This window comes from Sturnus vulgaris, chromosome 6 (genome assembly GCF_052056855.1).
Source record: "Sturnus vulgaris isolate bStuVul1 chromosome 6, bStuVul1.hap1, whole genome shotgun sequence".
In the NCBI taxonomy this organism is placed as follows: domain Eukaryota; kingdom Metazoa; phylum Chordata; class Aves; order Passeriformes; family Sturnidae; genus Sturnus; species Sturnus vulgaris.
Window position 1 is genome coordinate 43479533 of NC_142248.1, and position 20810 is coordinate 43500342.

General features: G+C 42.0%; 1 protein-coding gene and 1 long non-coding RNA gene across 3 annotated transcripts; one reads left to right on the forward strand and one right to left on the reverse strand.

The window, feature by feature from the left end:
• The first annotated feature begins 309 nt into the window (after positions 1-309).
• Positions 310-15951, forward strand: LOC148223462 (uncharacterized). Of its 2 annotated transcripts, XR_015804286.1 has the most exons (4): positions 310-857; positions 8185-8266; positions 10315-13126; positions 14835-15951. It is a non-coding gene; the product is annotated as an uncharacterized LOC148223462 (long non-coding RNA). The 2 variants fall into 2 exon arrangements; XR_015804285.1 differs by lacking the exon at positions 310-857 and having other exon boundaries at positions 7602-8266.
• On the reverse strand, positions 15918-20779 carry JKAMP (JNK1/MAPK8 associated membrane protein). The gene is made up of 7 exons (XM_014871407.2): positions 20669-20779; positions 20428-20519; positions 19637-19791; positions 18408-18614; positions 17563-17744; positions 16812-16888; positions 15918-16500 (listed from the first exon to the last, which is right to left on the reverse strand). The coding sequence occupies exons 1-7, from the start codon at positions 20679-20681 to the stop codon at positions 16282-16284; spliced, it is 945 nt and encodes a 314-aa protein (XP_014726893.1). The 5' UTR covers positions 20682-20779; the 3' UTR covers positions 15918-16281.
• Positions 20780-20810: the final 31 nt, after the last annotated feature.

A 20810-nucleotide genomic window follows, 5' to 3' on the forward strand; every position in this document is an offset into this window, starting at 1 on the left:
AAATTTTTTTTTAAAATAATATATCTTTACTCGAAACTTTTGCATAGATTCATAGAATCATAGAACGCCTTGAGCTGAAAGGGAACCACAAGGATCATCAAGTCCAGCTCCTGGCCCTGCACAGGGCATGCCCAAAAATTCCACCATGGGCCTGAGAGTGCTGCCCAAACACCTCTTGAATGGTGATTGTCTGATAATAAAAGATCTGGCAGCAATTATGAGCTGGGGATGGCAACTTCTCTGAGACCTCTGAAGCCAATAATGCCAGAATGGCTTCAAACAGAAGGTGTTTTAAAAGCATCTCCATAATGTATTTATCTATGCGGATGTAAAACTTCCAAAACTTCCCTTTCTCCTTCAGGGGTCTCTAAATCATCTGTTTCAGGCCAGCTCTGCATTAGTCTATAAGATGAGTGTTTTATGCAAGATGCTGAAATCATAAAGCTGTTTTCTTTCTCACCACTTCAGCTAATTGAGGATGTAACTCACAGGAAAATTAAAACCTTTTACACATTTATTTTACACCTCTAAATATTTCACCTTGCCAAGGAAAGGAGAGTAATTTATATGCATGTATGCAGAGCTGGCTCTGCAGACAGCAGAGTTCAACAATATAATTTCTTTCCATAGTGTCCCAGCAGGTGATTGCATCTTCCAGAAAAACTGAAGAAGGAAGAGTGAATTGGATTTATGCATAAGTTGTGATGCCTTAAAGACCATCTTGTTCCAACTCCCCTGCCATGGGCAGGGACACCTTCCACTATCCCAGGGTGCTCCAAGCCCCATCCAACCTGGCCTGGAACATTTCCAGGGATCCAGGGGCAGCCACAGCTTCTCTGGGCAAACTGTTGAGCAAGGTGAGCAAGCAAAATGATTTACCTAAACATGGGAAATATCCAATATCAAGTAATTAAAAAAAAATTGTAAGGAAAAAATGCTATTTTATCAGTTGTATTACTTCATTGTCACTTGTGGATTTTTTTTAATTGTCAGAAAGAATTTGACATTTGAATGTCTAGAAGAGACTATAAATGGCAGCAATCTTTGCTTCAGTATGCAGAATTTTCCAGGAGAGATTATTGCAGAGATGACAGGTAGTCTTGACTTAACCAGCCCTGAAAAATACACCCCCCAAAAAAACCCCAACAAGAGAATTGAATTTTTAATGCATTTAAACGATTTGAAGTGTTCTATAAAATAAATCTTACTGCCAAAATTATTACTACTAATAATAATTACTAAGTTATTAATAGAAGAAGATGGGAGTTTGCTGATGTGTGATACTGCGAGGGTTAATCTCTCACATAAGAGTCTAAATGAGAGGCATCTTTACTGAAGACCCTGCACAAGCAGGAGTGACAGGAGAACTGCAGCATTCCCTTCTGATCCCAGCTCTGTGCTGCAGCTTCCCTCTGTGTGAGGTAGGGATAATTGTTGGAACCCTGGATACTGAGAATTTTCTGTGCTGACAGGCACTGACCCTCAAGAAAACACAGCTTTTGACCTGAGGCTGTGGAGAAGGCTTCCAAAACTGAATGATATAATGGGATTATGAGTGTGTGGTTTGGATAGAAGTGTGTAATGTCACATGGTGGAAAACTCGGAATTTAAGGTTTTAGAATATAGTAATATATAGAAAGCAAGATGGAGGTTTCAGGACAGAAGTTTCTTCATCACCACCTTCTTCATGGGTCTAGGTGAGATCTTGTTTAATTGGATAGAAAAGTCCTCATTGCAGGTCACAGGTGTTTGGTTAAAAGTAAAAATAATTTAGGTGTAAGTTCTTAATTGGACAGTTTAGGCTTAAAAAACCTTGTAGAGACAGAGATACATCCCCATTTTTAGCTTGTTAGCTTGAAGTGCTGCAGAACTCACTGTAAAATAGATAAGAATTAATAAACATCTGAGTCCGAACACGAAATACCATCTCTGGAATATGTGATCCTGACTCCAGCAGAAGAAAAGAGAAGATAAAACACAATAGATAATGATACTTAATCGGATGTGACATTCTTTCTGGGTGGGGTTCACCTGTCCAAATGCTTGTCACGTGTCCCTTTTAGACAGCCAGAACAAAGAGGCATTTTCAGACATCCTGCATCCTCGAATAGATGTTTAAAGCAACTCAGAAGAATCACAGAATAATTTAGGTTGGAAAACACTTCCAAGATCATCAAGTCCAACCATTCCCCCAGCACTGCCAAGGCCACCACTAACCCATGTCCCCAAGTGTCACATTCACACATCTCTTAAATCCCTCCGAGGGTGGTGACTCCACCACTGCCCTGGGCAGCTGTGCCAGTGCTTGACAAGCCTTTCAGTGAATAGATTTTCCCCTAACACCCAATCTAAGCTTCCTCTGGCACAACTTGAGGCCATTCCCTCTTGTTCTGTCCCTTGTCCCCTGGGAGCAGATCCTGATCCCCACCTGGCTGCTCCCACCTGTCTGGGAGGTGCAGAGTGAGAAGTTTCCCTCTGAGCCTCCTCTTCTCCAGGCTGGAGCTGGAGCTCAGCTCGAGCTGGAAGTTTCTCTCCATTGGCTCTGACAGGAGGCTAAAGCCTCAGCTCCAGTTTAGATACCCACATGAAATAAAGTTTGGGCTCTATTTCTCTGTTTTTTCCCCTCAGGTATGGTTTGATTTGTAGGATAAGGCATATTTTGTTCCCACCCTTCTCTTTGCACTGTGGCCACAAAACAAATTGTTCAGGTTGCTGATAGAGATGAAAGTCAGGGTTTCCTTTTCTTGGGAGAAGCAGGGGGTTGCAGTTCTTTATCCACCTGCCTAACCATGAGGCCGCATGACTGTTAGTGGTGAAAAAAGAGGAGGGATGGGAATGTGGCAGAGTGGCCAGGGAGAGCAGGACTGGCTTTTTTTGACTACTGCTGAGTTAGATCAGCTTTAAATTCATCAAGAAACAACAACCAGACCTTTTCTTTTTTGTATTTCTTTTTTCCCCCCACAGCTGTTTGATGTGTGTTGTTTACATCCTTTTATAGCCAGTTCCCTGCCTCACCTCTCTCTGCCCACAGCATGTGTCTGCTTTGCAGCCAGAAGGTTGTTTGTACTTTTTGCTCCCATCTTGCATTCCCTAAGTGGTTTTTTTTTGGAGAGATGGATGTACCCCGGTGTGTCTCTTATCTCTAAAGCTGAAGAGATGCTGTAGTACAACACCTCTGCACAGAGGAGCTTCATCCCCAGCGCCTCCATGCTCTTCTTTTTCACACAGCACTGGCTCTTCTGGGAGAAAAATACTGAATTTCAAACCAGGTGGTCCTGGTCCTTATCCTTGGCTGCCAGAGCTCATTGTGTAGAAGATTTTTTTGGGGGAGGAAAGGAGTAATTTTTATCAGTTCACTGTATGTCTAGTGAGTTTCTTAGATAAACAGCATGAAAAAGAGCAGTTGTGCTGTGAGAACACAGCAGGCTTCTTCTCATTGATAAATGCAGATGACTCAGGGAAAATGTAGTAAGACAAAACTACTGAAATAAATATGTGATATCTGGGATGTAAGAATCACAGCTATCCTTTACCAGCTGACAGCATCAATGGTAGAGAACTGAAGATTATAAACCAATCCCTTAATGCATTATCTTATGTATCTTATGTAGCTTTTTATACCTAAGAGGCTTCTGTGTGTTTTGCATTTATTTTTTAGCCCTTGTTACTGCTGCACATGAATCTAGTGCTGCTCAGACACATCAGCTGCAGCTTGCTGTGCTTATGGAATTGAATTTCTGCATGAGAGGCAAAGAAACCCTTTGGAAAGAGAGAATGCTGCACCGTGGCATGCGTGGAAAATTGCACTGGAGGGATTATTGAGGAGAATAGAAATATTTTCAAAACATGGTGAGCAGTGCTTGGCCCTCACCCCCGCAGCTCACTGCTGAGAGTTTCTAAGCAGCTCTCTGCTGCAGCAGCAAGAGGATTTTAAGATCTTTTTTTTCAGCCTGCCTTCTACAGCCCCGGTGAGCTCGCTGAGGGAAAACTGGAGTTTTAACAATTAATGTTAAGGAACTGCTGCAGACAAAAATCCTAGAACAGAATCATTAAGGATGGAAAATCCCTCTAAGATCATCGGGTCTAGCCATTAGTTCAGCACTGCTAAAGCCCCTCATTAAAAGATAGCCCTAAATGCCACATCTACACATCTTTTAAACCCCTCCAGGGATGGTGGCTGCAGCTCTTCCCTGGGCAGCCTGTGCCTGGTCACCCTTGCAGTGACAACATTTTTCCTAATATCCAATCTAAGCCTTCCCTGGCACAGCTTGAGGCTGTTGCCTCATCAAAAAAATCACAGTTTTCAGCTTAAAAAGGACAGAAGAATAATTCTGAATCAGTAACTGTGTTAGAGTTCCATCTTCTTCTTCAAGAGTTGCTCCAACAGAGACTTGGGAGATATTTGTTTTCTCCCTGCCAGATTTCATGCCACTGTCACCTTCTGCCATACTGCTAGAACTGTTCAAAAATAAATCACAATTCCCCTTCTTTGGGGAATTTACTTCTTTCTTTGTTCTTCCAGTGCTTGCAAGCAGCCCTTCCATTTTAAATGAAACTGGTGAGAAACAACTGCATCAGAAAAAGCATAACTCTCTAAAAGTGAAGATACAAATAATTGGAATCTGGTTCTTTGGAACACAAAGTCTTAGATGTTCTTGTCACAGCTACTGGTCATGTCATGCTTTATTGTATGCTTATTAATTCTGTTCATGTATGGATAAGCAGGGATTCATTTCAACAAACACAGAATGGTGGAATCACAGAATGTTTTGGGTTGGAAGGGACCTTCAAAACCATTTTGTTCCAACTCCCTGCCATGGGCAGGGAAACCTGGAATGAGATCATCTTGAAAGTCCCTTCCAATCCAAATCATTCTGTGCTCCTGTGAGTGTGATGAAAAGGTAAAGGCTTTGAAACCTACTCCCAGTTCTGCAGATAGTTATACAGTGCCAAAAATGAAATTACCTTAGAAATTATTCCAGATATTGAATTTTGCCTTCTGACATGTTCCCACATGGAAAGTGACTCCCTTGGGCTTGGGTGCACATGACTTTTGTGTGTGTGGTATATATAAATGTATGCACTCACAGACACAGAATGGGAATTTTTTTCTGTATCAGAACCTCTCAGAATGTCACATCTGTATTGATGCTTCTTACAGACTGTGAGACAAACAAACACATGCTTGGAATTCACTCCCTCCAGGCAAACTGCTTAAAATAAAGGTACCTGCATTTCCCAACAAGCTGTGAGATAAGGTTTTGCTGGATTTTATGTTCTGTCCTACTTTCTGTTGTGTATATTTGATATACTTTCTGAATGATAGCATAAAGACAGATTACCAGATTAAAACTTTTTTAGATTTTTTTATTAAATCTGGTATAATCAGGTTTCTACACTGGAATAAAATCACATTAAATTTGATCAGGACCTAATTTGCATGATATATTAATTAGTCACAGTTTCTTTATCTTACAGAATTTTGTTGTCTGGTACATAGCTGTGATTTTTGCAGAAAATTATTTTCTTCCCGTCTAAGTTTTGTGCTCATTTAATTTTGGAAGGCTTCAGCTGTTTTAATTTAAAGTGTTAAATATTGCACAGTACATTGCTCAGTTAATTGCATTATTTTTAATATGGAAGAAAGAAATGGAAAGAAAAAAAAAAAGTCTTGATGCTCGTCTTCCAAGAAAATCTTCCAACAAAAAGGTTGAATTTGGAAACTCAAGAGTAAAATTTTTGGACTTATAGCATTTGATAAGTCTGAATTCAATGGTACATTATACAAAAAATTCTTTGGGTTCATTAGTGCAAAGGTCAAAAATCAATTTTGTAATTGGTCAAAGTGAGAGGCATTTATAGTCCCTACCTTTGAAGAAGAAAATGAATTTTTTTGGTGTCTGACCTTATTAACTGTTAATTACTTGGTTGTAAAGTCACTTTCAAAAACACAAGGTCTGTTTTTACCAGATTCACGGAACAGTTTGCTACTCTTCTGGTCAATTTATCAGAACATTTTTATAAGGAATGTTAAAAAGAGTCAGTGAGAGGCTGATTTGGATCCCAGCCCCTCCCATGTCTCTGCTGGAGCTGCTTGGAGGAGCAGCTGAAAAGGAGAAATTAAAATCAACAGATATTTACTGGAAGCAAACCATGATGTGAAATAGAAATTTAGAATAGAAGGCTGTTCAGACATTATCAAAGAGTTTGCACTCCTCCAAAATTTTAACCTGAGTTACTCCTGCAGTGAGGGTCCCTCAAATAGTAAATTTCACAGGTTAACATTTTAAAGTTTCTTTTCATTACCAAGCTGCATTGGTTATTTTTTTAACTCTTTCTGTGATTAAATGCAATTAAATACAGAAAACACCCCCTTAACCACTGCTCTTTCAGTGTTCTTTCTTTGCAGGCTGTTGAAATTTCTAACTGTGAAATCTCAGAGGGGGTAGAAGATAGTAGATCCTCATGCAGATATTATGAAAACTAAAAACTCCACCAGTGCCAGTAAAGGGATTCATTATCTGCTGTTGTGGAAATTTCATTTGTTTTGACATATTCTGTTTTATTTTTATAGGCTATATTTAATTCTCATAGCAAAACTGGAAAAAAAAAAGCGCCAAGCAACTGGAAAATATGAAATTTAAAGAGGCAGACATTTTGACATTCTCAGAAAAGATAATCTATGGCACAGAGGTTTCTCCTTCTGAATGTCACCTGAATTGCAAGGCATTGCAAAAGGTGTGAACAAGCAAAATAATCCAAATATTCTGTGGACTTATTCATGGAGCTGAATGTGCAGATCCTCAATCTAGCACTATATAATAATTTTATCATTATTATTATATATATATTAGTTGCCTCTCTCCTGATCTGCCTTTTAAAGGGTTATAGGACAAAAGTAAAGGGGGAAAAGCTGAGACTCTTCCTGATGAACCAAACCCTGCTTTTGAGCCTCCTTCCCTGCACAATCTGAGCTAAGAATCCCTACAGAGAAGAAAATAAGAGTTCCTGGAAACTTGTGTAAAACCACTGCTCAGAACTCTACAATTTTTCTTGGTGGCAGAACTATTCCATTAATGTCCTCATGAAATGAGTGTTGCCATTAATTAACAATGTAATTACTGTAAAAAATGAGCTGCAGCCAGCATCCAGCCGTGGCCCTTGATCTTGTAGGCAGTTATAAATGTCTTATCTTTACTCTTCTGAGCATTAACTTCAGTAGAAATATTTTTGCTGGGGAAGTTGACCAAGTTGTTTTGAGGGTCCAGGGAGTTATGATCTGATGATGACCAGAGAGCTGCAGGCCAGGAATTTTCACAGCCTGAATGGAATAGAAGCATTGTCTCTCTGTCTTTTTGTTTCTTTTTTCTTTTTCTTGTTTGTTTTTTTCTTTGTGCTGCATTTTTACAGCTGCTCAGCTGAATTGAGTTAAAGGAAATATCTCATCAATGTATTTTTTCCTTCACATTTTTTGTCACATGCTCCCCAAGTCTGGTCAAGATGGATTTGTGGTTCTGTAGTTGGTTGCTATAAGACTGCTGGGGCTTCTTATTCCTCTTTTTGCCCTTTGATTTATCCTCTCTTCCTCTGTATCAGATTTCTTTCCTCAAACACTTCTTTAGGTAGGCTCGTACTTCTTGCACAACTCCTGTTTTGTATAGGAAATTTAAAAAGGAAGCAATTTCCCTTGTTCTGAGTGCATCCTGTAAAACACACAAATTCACAATGTTCACCCAAGAGAGAAGGATAAATCTGTGCTCAGACTTTTATCCTGCAGACCAGCAGGTTGGACTTACCTACCTGAAAGCATCTGTTTTCTCCATGTGTATTTTTTCTATGGAAAATATTGGTTCTCCCCACAAGCCTGCCTTGACTTGTAATTTAAAACCTTGTAGTAGAAATCCTACTGGTTCTGTATGTCTTTGCCTTCTTTGCCAGTTCTATTCTCATCAGATGTATCAGAAGGAATTAATGAATAAAGATGGAATGGAATGGAATGGAATGGAATGGAATGGAATGGAATGGAGCTCAAAAGCATCAACGTAGACATACCTTATATTCACATGAGAGACCTGAAAATGAGAATGCATTATTTTTTTCTTAATTTTTAATTTTGTTGTTGTTTTTGTTTGTTTGTTTTGTTAACAACCTCCTAAATATGTCTACATTGGTTTTGTTTATTAGGATTCAGCTTGATTCTGAGTTATTGCTTTTACAATCAAAAATTCCCCAGGAAAAGAGGGATTTTAATAAGGAACCTGGAAAGGTAAGAGAGATATATTTATCTTGGCTCAGAGTTTTTTACTACTGAGGCCATGGGCTGATGTTGAAAGACTTGAGAGGCATTGAGAGGTCTGATGGGCTTGAAGGAAATGTTTTGTGTGCTGGGATGCAGGGGAAGAGAGGGTGATGAGGTTAGGATGTTGATTTGGGAGGGACTAAAAGTGCAGTAAGAGCATGGGGCAGACAGATGTGGGAGGATTGTGGGGAGATTTGTCAGCAAGGATGAGGTCGGGATCCTGGTCTGGAAAGCTGAGTGTGCAGTTTCCAGAGTCATCCTGGCTGATGTGCTCTGTGCTTTTGGTATGTTGTTATTGACTTTCACTGGGTGGAGGGAAAATCTAAATCCAGTGGGGGCTCTGCACACATCTGTTCATGAGAGCTCTACACACATCTGTCCATTGGGGCTCTGCACACATCTGTCCATGGGGGCTCTATACACATCTGTCCATGAAAGCTCTACACACATCTGTCCATGGGAGCTCTACACACATCTGTCCATGAAAGCTCTACACACATCTGTCCATGGGGGCTCTGCTGGCTGTGTCCAGAACCTCTCTTCCAGAAATATCCACTTCAAACAAGAGGCTGGGCCACTGAAACTCTGCCATGCTGGGTCTGGCCATGCCAACTCTGCCCCACTCTCCACACCCCATGGCCACTCCACCTGCTCTTCTACAGCACTCACAGCTGTGACCCCAATCACCCACATTCCTATTTTCTATGTCTCTTCCATTTTCCTGCACTTGCCTCCATTAGCCCAGGCCCACAACTCCTGCCTGCCTCCACTGACATTGCATGCCTACCATCCATCCTTCATTGTCAAGACTTCCCCATTTTGGGCACTAGTTGAAGTTTTCTCTGAATTATTGTAGTAAATCTGTTGGAGTGAGTGATGGTGGTCAAGACATCCCCCAAGGCTACTGACACTGTTCCTTAGAACAATGAAGAGCTTTTCTGCCAAAGAAAGTGGGGCACTGAAATGCTGAATATGAACTGTGCAGCTTTCAAAGATTCCAAGAGCTCCTTTGGTCCATAGCAGATGCTCTGTCCCCAGGGAAATTGTCTGACTCTTGGTCAGCAGCCTGATCTGAGAGAGGATAAATCAGATGCCAGGAGTGCAGGAAATGTCCTCTTTGCATGGCTGACCTGAGAAAGGAGAATTTACAGCTGGCCTTGAGGGTTGTTCTCATTCTGCTGGTGGAGAGGTTGAGCTCCCACATCACAAAGGAGAGCCATGGTCGTGTAACTCCTCGAGCCTCCCCAAAAATCAGGGCTGGAGTAAACCTCTGTGCTCCATTTGTTCTCATGCTCTTTCTGGCAGCTCAGCTAAGCAGAACATACAAAAGAGTTGCCAAATATACCTTGATACTTTCCTACTCTGTCTTTTCCTTAATATGATCCATCCAAAAGAGCTTCCCCCCTCATCTAATACAGTGCTGATGAGACTGTTATCAGGATTGCCCTTGCTTTTGTGTCCTGAACAGAACTAGGTATAAAAAACAATTGTTTATTTTCACTCAGTGACACACTGCTAACACTCTCTCCTTTTTAAACTTTTCCTACTTTGCTTTATTTCATCCTATTTTGATGAAATAACTGAAGTTGCTTCCTTTTCTCCTCCATTTTTCTTTCGGGGCTTTCAGTATTTCTTGCACTTGCCCTCCACTATTTTCATCTGCAAAATGCCTCAGTCTGCATGCTGTGTTATGGAGGTGATATGTGCGAGGGGAATAAATTCCTTTGTAGGAACCATGTCAGATCAAGCTCATTCTTCTTTGTTTGGAGCATTACAGTGATGCAAAATATCAAAGTAATGAGACTCAGCTCACCTTTCTCTGCCTTCCTCACATACCTGTTTCTGCCAAGGGAGCCATTTCCTCTGTTCTCCATATTTTACTTTTTTTTTTTTTTTTTTTTTATACTGGTTTTTCTGCTACAGTCCTTTATTAAAAAAAAAAAAATTAAAGCTCGTGAGAATATCCAAACACCTATACTTTGAGTTTATCTGATGTTTCTTGTCTTTGATCACAGGAGTGGATATGACAGGTTTACCCGTGTTCAGAGTCTCAGAGGGAACAAAAACAGGCAGTGCAGCCCTTGACATTGAAGTTCTGCACAGAAGTGAGTTCAGAGTCCTGTGTTGCTTCACATCCTGGGCCCAGTTTCATTCCTTTGTTTGGCTTTATTTCCTGGGTATCATCTCGTCTCTCTGTTCTCCAGTTCTCCCAGCCTGCCTGGATTGTTCCTGTCCTCCCTTTCTGTGCTTTCACTTACTGCAGTAAAACAGAAGGGATGTATTTTTCCACTGAAAAGTCATTTAACTCGTGACTTGTGTTTCTTTGGCCTTAACCAAGATGAGATTCTTCTATGCTGAGAGATGCACATACATCAAATTAGACTTTTTTTTGGCCAGAGCTACTTTTGATTATATTTAAGTGCTCATCAGGAAGAGGTGAGTGAAGTTCAAATCAGCTTCAGTTCCCAAAATAGCCGTGCTGGGTAAGGCTCAGTGCTGGTCCTACCAGGATCCTGTCTTCTGCAGTGATCAATAGTCCTCCTTGGAGAAGTAATGCAAGAACAGTCAAATATAGAATGACCCTTCTGTATAATCTCCATGACAAATGGATTGTCAGGAACTTCTCTGGATGAGGATGATATCTGCATTTTAATAGCTTTTGATGGAATTTTATGCTATGCTGGATCTTCAGTGCAATATTCTCTTATCACTGATTGATTCTTTTAGCTCACATATACATTTATCCTCCCTAATAACTTATATCATTTATTTAAGAAGGACAAGAATTCCCTTGTTTTAAACGTGCTGTCTCAAAAGTTGATTGGCATCCTGCAGTTCTTGTGTTATGAGAAGCAGTAACTCATCTCCTCCACCAAAGGTGTGTGTGATTTTTACACACCTTTAATCTATGTCCCTTCAACTGCCTCTTTTTCAGGCTGAGCAAAAACAGCTGGAAAAATCACTCTAGATAATTGTTACTCATGCTTTACTGACTGAATAGAAAAATAATTGTTACCCATGCTTTACTGACTGAATAGAATGATTCCTGTTAGTTTGCAGGAGGTCTGGCCTCATACTGGAATTAATCTGTTTTTTCCTGAAGGTGATAGAATAGAGCAAATGCTTATTATATCTGCAGATGACAAACACGATAAGAGTGGGAGCACCCTCTGCAGGGCAGAACTAGAATTAAGAATTTTTATTTTAGTAAGTCAGAAAATCAATTTAAGGGAAAAAATGTTCATAATAATTGTTTTAAATCCATGTTTTCGCATTTAGGTGAAAAGAGTTGTTTGTGCATATCCATCAAGAGGGAGATATTTAAGAAGTGATAAACAGAATTAAAGCTGAAAAGTTGAACATAAGTCAATAAAGATTTGCAGCAATGAAAAAGGCAACAGTCAGACCAGTGTGTGTGAAAAGGTTTAAGGTGTGTGTTCTCACCTGTAGCTTTGGTATAGGACTGACTTGGAGATTAAAGGAGGATGCAGATTATTTTGAGATTGAAGAGAAATACAGTAAAGATAATGAAAAAAAAAAGATTGAAGAAATATGCAACTTTTCAATTTAAAGCAGGTAAATCCAAGAGAAGGCATGGTAGGAACTATCAAATAAATAAAAATTCCTAGCAAGATTTTCTCCTTGCCCACTTTTTCAGACAAGTAACTGGGAACAGAACAGATTTAAGATAAGAAGAAGGCCCTTAGAAAGCACAGACAGAACACAGAGGAAGCCCTGGAATCAAACTGGAATCAGTTGTCTGAGTTTTGCAGACACAGAGTATTTCTGCCACCGGGGTTTTTAAGGACAAATCAAACATCTGTCAGGGGTACTTAGGTCTAATTGATTCTGCTGCACAGCAGAGATGGACTAAGATGAGCTTTTGAGATTACTTTCAGAATTCTTTCTTCTGCTGTAAAAAGAAGAATTAAACCTAAGCAGGCTAACCTTGGGAGAAACCCAGAGAGAAACAAAAGAGAGGTATACAAAATTTAAAAATAAAAAAGGGAGACAGGTTAAGCTAATCAGGTACTGATACACCCTGCTTTTATTCCTAACAGTATAAGTCTAATGTTCACTGTCTAAAAACCCTTTCTCTTCCTTGCAGAAAAGAGAGATGAAATTTGGAAGGAAACAAAGAGTATTTAAGACATGAGGCATAATCAATATTGTGTGTCTGGTGTACTCGGGGATTTTAGGAAAAGGCTTCCCTGGCACATGAAGGGGGCTGGGATGCAGGTGAGCTGTGGCAAAGGCCTGTGAAATGTGGAATTTATGCTTTGAAATGATTCTGCACATCTTTCAGACCCTTGGCTGTCAGCTCTATCTGATCATATCTGTCTGGAAACAAAGTCTTCCTTCAGGATAAAATTTAGCTGGGTACTGGTAGAGCTCATCCAACATTATTGAGCCAACTCCATTTGGTGGGAGCAAAGGAGGAAGAGTTTCCCTGCTTGAGCAAGACCTGTGCTGCTCTGGCTGTTCTCACCCATTTTATTTGCTGCCATAGACACGAGTGACTTGTGTTGATTTTGGAAACTCCTAAAATTTGTTCAACGGGGTGAAATGGATGATGTTGTTGAAAGGAAAACTGTCTTTTTAATGTCAGAGTAATACATTAACCTTTGTATTTCCATAAGCTAAAACTCATTTTATTCTTCCTGATCTCTCTAGAAACAGTGGAACTCTTTGGAAAATATTTAGAAAGCTGTGGTAATATCCAGTTGTGATTATTTTTTTCACAGAGGAATAATAAAAGAAGATATTTTTGCAGTGAACTCCAGCCAACAATAGGCAAAAGCCTGAATGACCTGACAGTGCTTCATGGTAACATGTTAATAGCTACTTCAAAATTCTTTTAAGACTTTTTTTCTTTTTAAGATTACATTTTTAAGAATATCTTTCAGTCCTTATATTTTGTTTTTTGGAATAGCAATCTACAACATTTAACTCTTAACTCTGTTGTAAATCTTCTGAAGGGATGGTCAGAGGAGATCTTTATTCAAAAAATGAACTTAATTTTCTGGTGTACTGGTTTGCATAAATTTATTTCACTTACCTTGTAAAAAGCAAAATTGCATTTTGCAAATATTTTGCAAATATTTTCTCTTTGAAGTCATATGAGACAAATTATTAAATCTGTGTTTTCCTTCAATGTATATGTATTCTGGCTGTAAAAACAATTTCTCCTGATATTATTCCTTTTGTTGATCTGATACTCAAGCTTTCCTTAAATCCATGACTCATAATGCTCTTGCTGTTCTCATTCAGATCATCAGCCTTGCAATGTTTTTCCAGTTGGGTGTAGCTTTAATTTTTAACAGAAGTTCAAATAAACTATCAAGTAATTTTTTTCACCAGTTATCCTGTCAGAAAAGCAAAGGTTGGGTATTTTTTTTGCAAGAATTGGGTACTTGAAAAAGTTCCTGCAGAGCTACAGGTCTGGTGGCCAGTCAAGCTGTGGGAAACAAGATAAGCAAAACAAGTTTCTTAACATTTTGTGAGAGGTTTTCCAATTTTAAGAAAAAAACCAAAATTGTACTCTGTATCACCACACAAATTTTTGGAAAATGAGTGGGAAATATTGAACACAGTGCCAGCTCTAACAACAAAAATTCAGCGATGAGAGGAAAAGACCAGTGTTTTTTACAGCAGGCTACAGTACAAGCTGGAAGGGCTGGATACTCTGGTTGTCAAAAAATCCTGAATGGGTGATCACTGTAAGATATACTGAACTTTTTTATTTTTCCATACTTTTTTTTTTCCTTCTAAATCCCAAAATATATTAATTCTTGGCTGCTTTTATTAGGCCCTGTAGTGATGGAACAAGGGGGAGCAGCTTCAAATTGAAAGAGGTTTAGATTGGATTAAGGTTAGGAAGGAATTCTTCCCTGTGATGGTTCTGATGCCCTGGCACAGGGTGCCCAGAGAAACTCTGGCTGCCCCTGGATCCCTGGAAGTGTCCAAGGCCAGGTTGGATGGAGCTTGGAGCACCCTGGGATAGTGGAAGGTGTCCCTGCCCATGGCAGGGGCTTGGAACTGGGTGCTTTTTTAGTCCCTTTCAACCCAAACTATTCTATGATTCCCTGAATCTGTAAAACACAAGCAGAGCATCCAATCCTCCTGCTGAGATTGAAAGAAACCATTTATTGGAAGGACAAGAAATGCTTTAAGGCATTCCTTAACTTCCTTAACCATCCCTAACTTCCACTTCCTGAAGAGCTGTGGTAATGGCAGTGAGGGGGCTGTTAAATAGTCTGAGCATCACTGATTTTCCTAGAACTGTGTGTTTGCTTTTCCACAAAGGATAAATAAAACTAACAGACCCCAACTCCTGCAGCTTGTGGCTGGGTGTTGTCACTGCAGGACTACGTGGTTAATTAATGTTTATGTTCTTTAGAATTTTCATGTGAGCAATTTGTACTGCTGCTTCGGTGACTACCATTTTATATATATATATATATATATATAGTTATTTTAATGCTACTGAGAGAAGATGATAAAAGACTTTATTCATTTGTATTTCTCATTCTAGGTTTTGCAGAAGAATAAAGCACTGGAGTCCAGCAAAAAGGTCAGTGGTTGGAGTGCCAGCCAAAGTCCATGGGGTGCACTGCCTTCCTATAAGCTTTGCTTTTAATAGAATCCCTCATTCTGCTTTCAAAATCAACACACTTTTCCAGACCTAGCAAAATATGTACTCTTTACCTGGCACTTGTACTTTTCTTTTTAAAAACAAGATCTAGCACAACATTTAAACCCAATACACATAGTCCACACAAAAATACACATGAAAGGGTAAAGTCCTTAGCTGTGGTGTTTTAACATGAATTTTAATCCCATACTTTTAGGACTCTCCTCTAGATCACTGTGTCTGCAAATTAGACATTGCACACAGCAGTACAGACAGTATTCGATTTAAGAAGCTCAATTACTTCCTTAATCCCTAAATAAAACCTTGCTTCTGCATGCAGGAGTCAGTTTGTTTGCACACAATTTTTAGGTGCAGTGAACCTGTCAAGTGGCATTTCACATTAAATTTTTTTTAAGTCACATAAAGCTATGATGTAACAAAAGCAAACTTTCTGTGGAGTGACAGCTTGAGGCAGCCTGGCTGAGGTGACACCTTTCAAAGCCTCTGAGCTGCTGGCAGACTCTGTCCTTAGCAGTGCTGGCAGGTGGGAGAATGAAAAAAGCATTGTCACAGACACATAGAAATATGCATTGTCACAGCCAATGATCCATACAGTGGAAAGGTTTTAATTTAAGAAGATTTTACTCTTGGTTCTGGTTTTGGCCCTTAAGCACTGCTCTGCCTCTTCCTCTAGACCCTCTATAGCATCAAGTTTTGGTGACCAATACTAACTCAGCTACCAAGAAAAGAAAATCTTTAATCTGATCTATTCAATGCTCTCCAGGAAGGTCTCCATATATGAAGCACACAAGAGCATAAACTCTACCTTATAGAGAATTTTACAGTGCATTTCTTCTCCAGCAGTCAAACATCATGAGGAATCAAGCACATTTTACCTTTTGATGGAAGGAAGAAGACCAGTGTTTCCACTGGTGGGGGACAGAAGCTAGAGCATGTGATGAAAAAGTCAAGTTCTCTGGTATATTCAAGCTCTATTTTTTTTTTTATTAAAGTCTATTGAAAACCAGGATCTATTGTTTTATTCAAATATAGTGTTAGGAAATGAACAATACACACACAAACCATTGTACTAGGATGTGTCACAAGCTTTTTATACAGATTCACAGTGATAAACAGATAAAAAGACATTGCTTTTGATCTATACCAGATACTCAGGAAGAATACAAAGTGCAGTTTTTTAATATTATACAGTCTCACCCAGAGGTGTTTCACCAGAAGACTGGCACATAAACAGCTTCTGTTTGGAAACAGAAGTTTCCAAAGCATGACAAGCACTAAAATTGCTTCATCCAGATCAGTGGGACAGAGCTGTTGGCACAGGCTCCTTTTAATGTCCATTCCCACCTTCAGAGAGGATGCGTGAGGGCTCTGTGTACTTTGCTGTCATCAAGTAGAAGAGGGCAGGGGCAGGTACCAAGGCAAGCAAAGGCAGGTCCTGCTCAAGCTTATCCAGTTTGGAAATGGAGATGATTCCATAGGCATGAAGCAGCCAGTGGCTGAAGAGGACAACGAGCCTTTTCTTCCTCACAAGCAGATCCTTGAAAAACTTGCAAAATAAACACAATATCCTGTTAGCATTCAGCCTGTTAGCCAGCACCTGAAATTTAAGAGGTATGACAGGTAGAGCACAAAAACCACGTGAAGCCTCCTGGGTTTGAGCCCTTCTAGCACACACCCAGTTTTTCAGTGCACCATCAGAGGGAATTCTCACATGAGATTCTTCCAGCCAAGAGGGAAGGGATAAAGGAAGAGGCTTAAATGTAAAATACACCACTGAGAAAAGGCAAGAGGCAGAGTGGTCTCTGCTCACTCAACTTTTTTACTCTGAGTTTTAACACAGGGAATGTGTTTACCCACCTCCACTTCAGAAGCAGACAAGTACACAGCCAGTGTAACCAAAGAGAGCACCAGGATGATGTATGGGAAGGCATAATCTAAAGGCAAACAGACAACATGTTTGCAGGCAAAAAATGGCACAGCTTATCCTTCAACAGAGAGAGTTTTCCCACAAGTGTGAAGCAAACTGAGCTACTCTAGCTGCCTCCTAACATGGCACCACACATGCACAGCAGTGAGGGTCGGCCAAGCACAACCCTTCAGCTGTTCCCTCTGAGGTTTTCTGCTATTCCTCAGTGGAGTTACTCAACAGTTACACCAGGAATTGAAAAAGACACATAATGAGAAAAGTAGTCAGGCTGAGTGGGGATTTTGTAGCACCTCTCCAAATGTGACAAGAATGCTGGAAGCTAAACCAAAAATAGCCAAATCTCCCCAAATTTACACTGAAATCCATCTCTGAAATCAGACAAACTCTGCCTTAGCAAAAAGTAGAACTAGCTCCCTCTGAAGCACCTTCCTCTCACACGCCCTCTATTCCTTTTTTGGGAAAGGGACAGTCTCTAGCAGCAATGGCTGAGGCAAAGCAGTGTCGGTCAGGAGCCTGATGAGGACAGAGCTCCTAAGGAGCAATCTTTTCAAACCCCTCAAAATAACCCTAAACAATATCCTTATTCCCAAAGCAAAAAGTGTCCCTTCCTTCTCTGCCTTGAGTCCCTTCTTAGTGTGCATTTACAGGTGTGATCAGGAGTGTTTTTAGGAGAGAACTCACAGAGGAGGCCTCCTCCCACGGCCTGCAGCACGGTGAGGATAGGGAAGAAGTAGAGTGCTGCATAAATGCTTTTGAATCTGTCAGACCTTCCCAAACCACAGGCAATCTTCTTAACCAGGAGAGGCCGAAGCAGCATCATCAACACGAGACAGAAGGCGTAATAGATAAACACGATGGTGTACCTGGAGAAAAAAAAAGAAAACTTCCTTAAAATGTACAGTTTTCTCATGGAGATTCGGGTCACAACCAAGGAATTTGGGGTAAGTCAGTGAACTCTAAAGACTTTATAGGCAAAAGGTGAAAACACAGAATGATGGGCTCACTTTTCCTTAGGGGAAACAGCCAGGATGTTTCCTTTCCAAGAAAGGAAAACAAAAAGAAAAGAAGTTTTAAGCTACATAGTGGCAGGATAAGGACATAGTCTCCAGCTGCACATAGGGAGGTTCAGGTTGGACATCAGGAGGAATTTCTTCACAGAAAGGGTGATCAGACACTGGAATGGGCTGACCAGGGAGGTGATGGAAATATTTATCTAGATGTGTTTAAGGAAAGACTGGAATTGGCACTCAGAGCCACGGTCATTGGTTGGACTCAATGATCCCAGAGGTCCTTTCCAACTAAATTGTGATAGCCTGGGCTATGCCACTTTCTTTGATTACTCAGCAAGTCATTAAGTGTTGCTAAATCCGTGTAAAACAGTCCAGTGCACAAAAGATTCAGGGCATTGACCGTCACTGATCCCAGCTCTACCTGAACACTTTTGGCAGCTTCGAGGAGAGGCAGGGACAGAAACCCAGCTGTACAAAGGGCAGGGGCAGGCAGGAGCACGAACCCTTCACACTCACAGTGGGTACACGGCCTCGTGGGTGCAGTGCACTGTGGTGATGTAGTCAGGGCTGGGGTTGTAGAGCATGGTGTACCAGTCTGAGAGCTTCTTCACCCTGCAGGAGCGGATGTGCAGGGAGCCCACGGGGTCGCTGAGCAGCAGCGTCACCACGGCCGCCACGCTGCATTCCAGCAGCGCCGTCAGGTGCTGCAGCAGCGCGCTGGAGCTGCGGGACAACACACACGGTCACTGCCACGCTGCCACCTCCTGGCAAATCCCAACACCCAGGAGGCTGGGCAGGGCAGAGCCTTCCCTTTAACTCAGCAGAGTTAAAAGCTGCTGAGTGTGGAAACTCTTCGACAATCTCAGGTGATTTAGGGTGTAAAAGAAAAGAGCGGTGAGGGTAATGCACCACACATCTCAGAAGGGATGACATTGCTACACAGGATATAAGCAGAACTTCCAAAGCTGCAAGATGGTAAATATTCATATATGAAACATCCTCAGACCCCTATCTTTTCAGTGCTCATAGAATTATAGAATGATTCAGGTTAGCAGGGACTTTTAAGAGTATCCAGTTCCAACTCCCTGCCACGGACAGGGACAGTTCAGTACAGTCCAGAGCCATCACTTCTTTAAAAACTCCAGTCTAACGCAGCTGTGGATTTAAAGCTCTTTTTTACAGAACTTCTCTGATGTAAAGGCCATAGCATCTCTGCTATCAACACCCAAACCCAGAATACACATATTCCTAAAGAGAAAACTCAAACCCATCCTCTCACTGCACTTGTGCAGTTCTGCTGACACTGACCCAGGAGAGAGGGGATGATACAACCTGCTGCTTCTGTCTGCTGGGAAACCAAATCCAGCCCAAACTGACAGATGGACTGTGCACCACCACATTAAAGAGGTACAGACATTGCCCTGAGGGCAGTGACTGGAAAGAGTGCCCTGCAGGACACTTACATTTGTAAATAAAAGCTCCTATAGCTGCTCAAAACCTACATGCTACCACATCAGCTCAACGAACAACAAGGTTGGATGGGCTCTGAGCAAGCTGGTCAGCTCGAAGGTGTCCCTGCCCATGAGACAGAATTGGAACTGGATGATCTTTAAGGTTCCCCCGCAGTAAAATAGTCTAGGATTCTAAAAAGTGCTGGACAGTTCAGTTCAGTATCTCAGACTGATCACTCGTGGATAAAAGATTTCCAATTTTAAACAACTCATCTAGAGAAAGGGTACACAAACCTCTTCTTTCCAGAATACCACTCAATAAAGAACCAGTGTAAAACCAGGGGCAACATGGCCATGAAGCCGAGGTACAACCAGTCATAGCGGTCTGGAGATCCCATACATTCCCGGCAGATTTTGTTGTCATCGGTTCTTTGGCCTCTAGGACACACCTACAGAAAGCACAGGTTGTATTTAGAATTCCACTACCAAGAGCAAATCACTACAATTAATGGAAAAACAGCTTGAAGCAGTATGGGCAAGACACAGAGCAGATTTTTAAAGAGACAAAACAATAACCCCAGTAATTTCTCAACTTACTTTATCTTTTTTAATATAAACAAGGGAGAAGCATGATTAAAAATCTTTATGCAAGCCTCCATTTTCCTCTCCTGCTGTCACACCACTCCCTTGCATCTCAGCTCCCTCACCAGGCTGCTCACAACCACTGTTCCCCAGTTTCTTGCTTCCGTTTCATCCCACCCTTCCTGCATGTCGGTATGCACAGTGACTTATTTCAGCACAGCTCTCCAAACCATCCCATTCTGCTCCAGCTTTTCCAGCCCTTCCTCAGCTCGGGTTCAGCACCAGACCCCCAGCACCTCCTCCGGGGAGCGTGTCGCGGTGCAGCCCAGGGAGCTGTTCCCGTCTGGCCCAGGGAGCTGTTCCCGTCTGGCCCAGGGAGCTGTTCCCGTTTGGCTCAGGGACCCGCTCCCGCCCGCAGCCGCAGGGGCTGCGCTGGGGCCGCGCCGCTGCCCGTGCCGGGACCCGCCTGAGCCATCCCGCACCGCGCCGAGCCCCGCACTCACCCCGCAGTCCCCGTACGTCTCCACGGAGCCGTTCACCGACAGCACGGTCCTGCCGCAGTACAGCCCGAGGCAGGCGGGCTGGATCTCCACAGCTGTGGGGAGAGCGCGGGCGGCGTTACCGGGAGAGGCACAGAACGCCAGTCCGGGCCCGCTCCAGCCGCTGGCAACACCCTCAACCCGATCCACACCCCTCACCCCCACTCCCAGCCCCGTCCCGGTGCCCCATCCCCGCCCGTGCTACCGGCGCGGAACATCGCGGTAACCCAGCAACCGCCGGCCCGGTCCTTCCGCCGCGGCACTTCCGCTTCCGCCGCGGGTCGGCTCCGCCCGGGAACGCGGGCGCGGGAACACGCAGGGGGCGGGGCCTCGGGGGCGGGGCGTGC

Coding starts and splice junctions, on each gene's coding strand:
- JKAMP (XM_014871407.2), bottom strand. Junction 19,792..20,427: donor AGACGTACGGGGACTGCGGG/GTGAGTGCGGGG, acceptor TGCTTTCTGTAG/GTGTGTCCTAGAGGCCAAAG. Junction 18,615..19,636: donor TGGTATTCTGGAAAGAAGAG/GTTTGTGTACCC, acceptor GTTGTCCCGCAG/CTCCAGCGCGCTGCTGCAGC.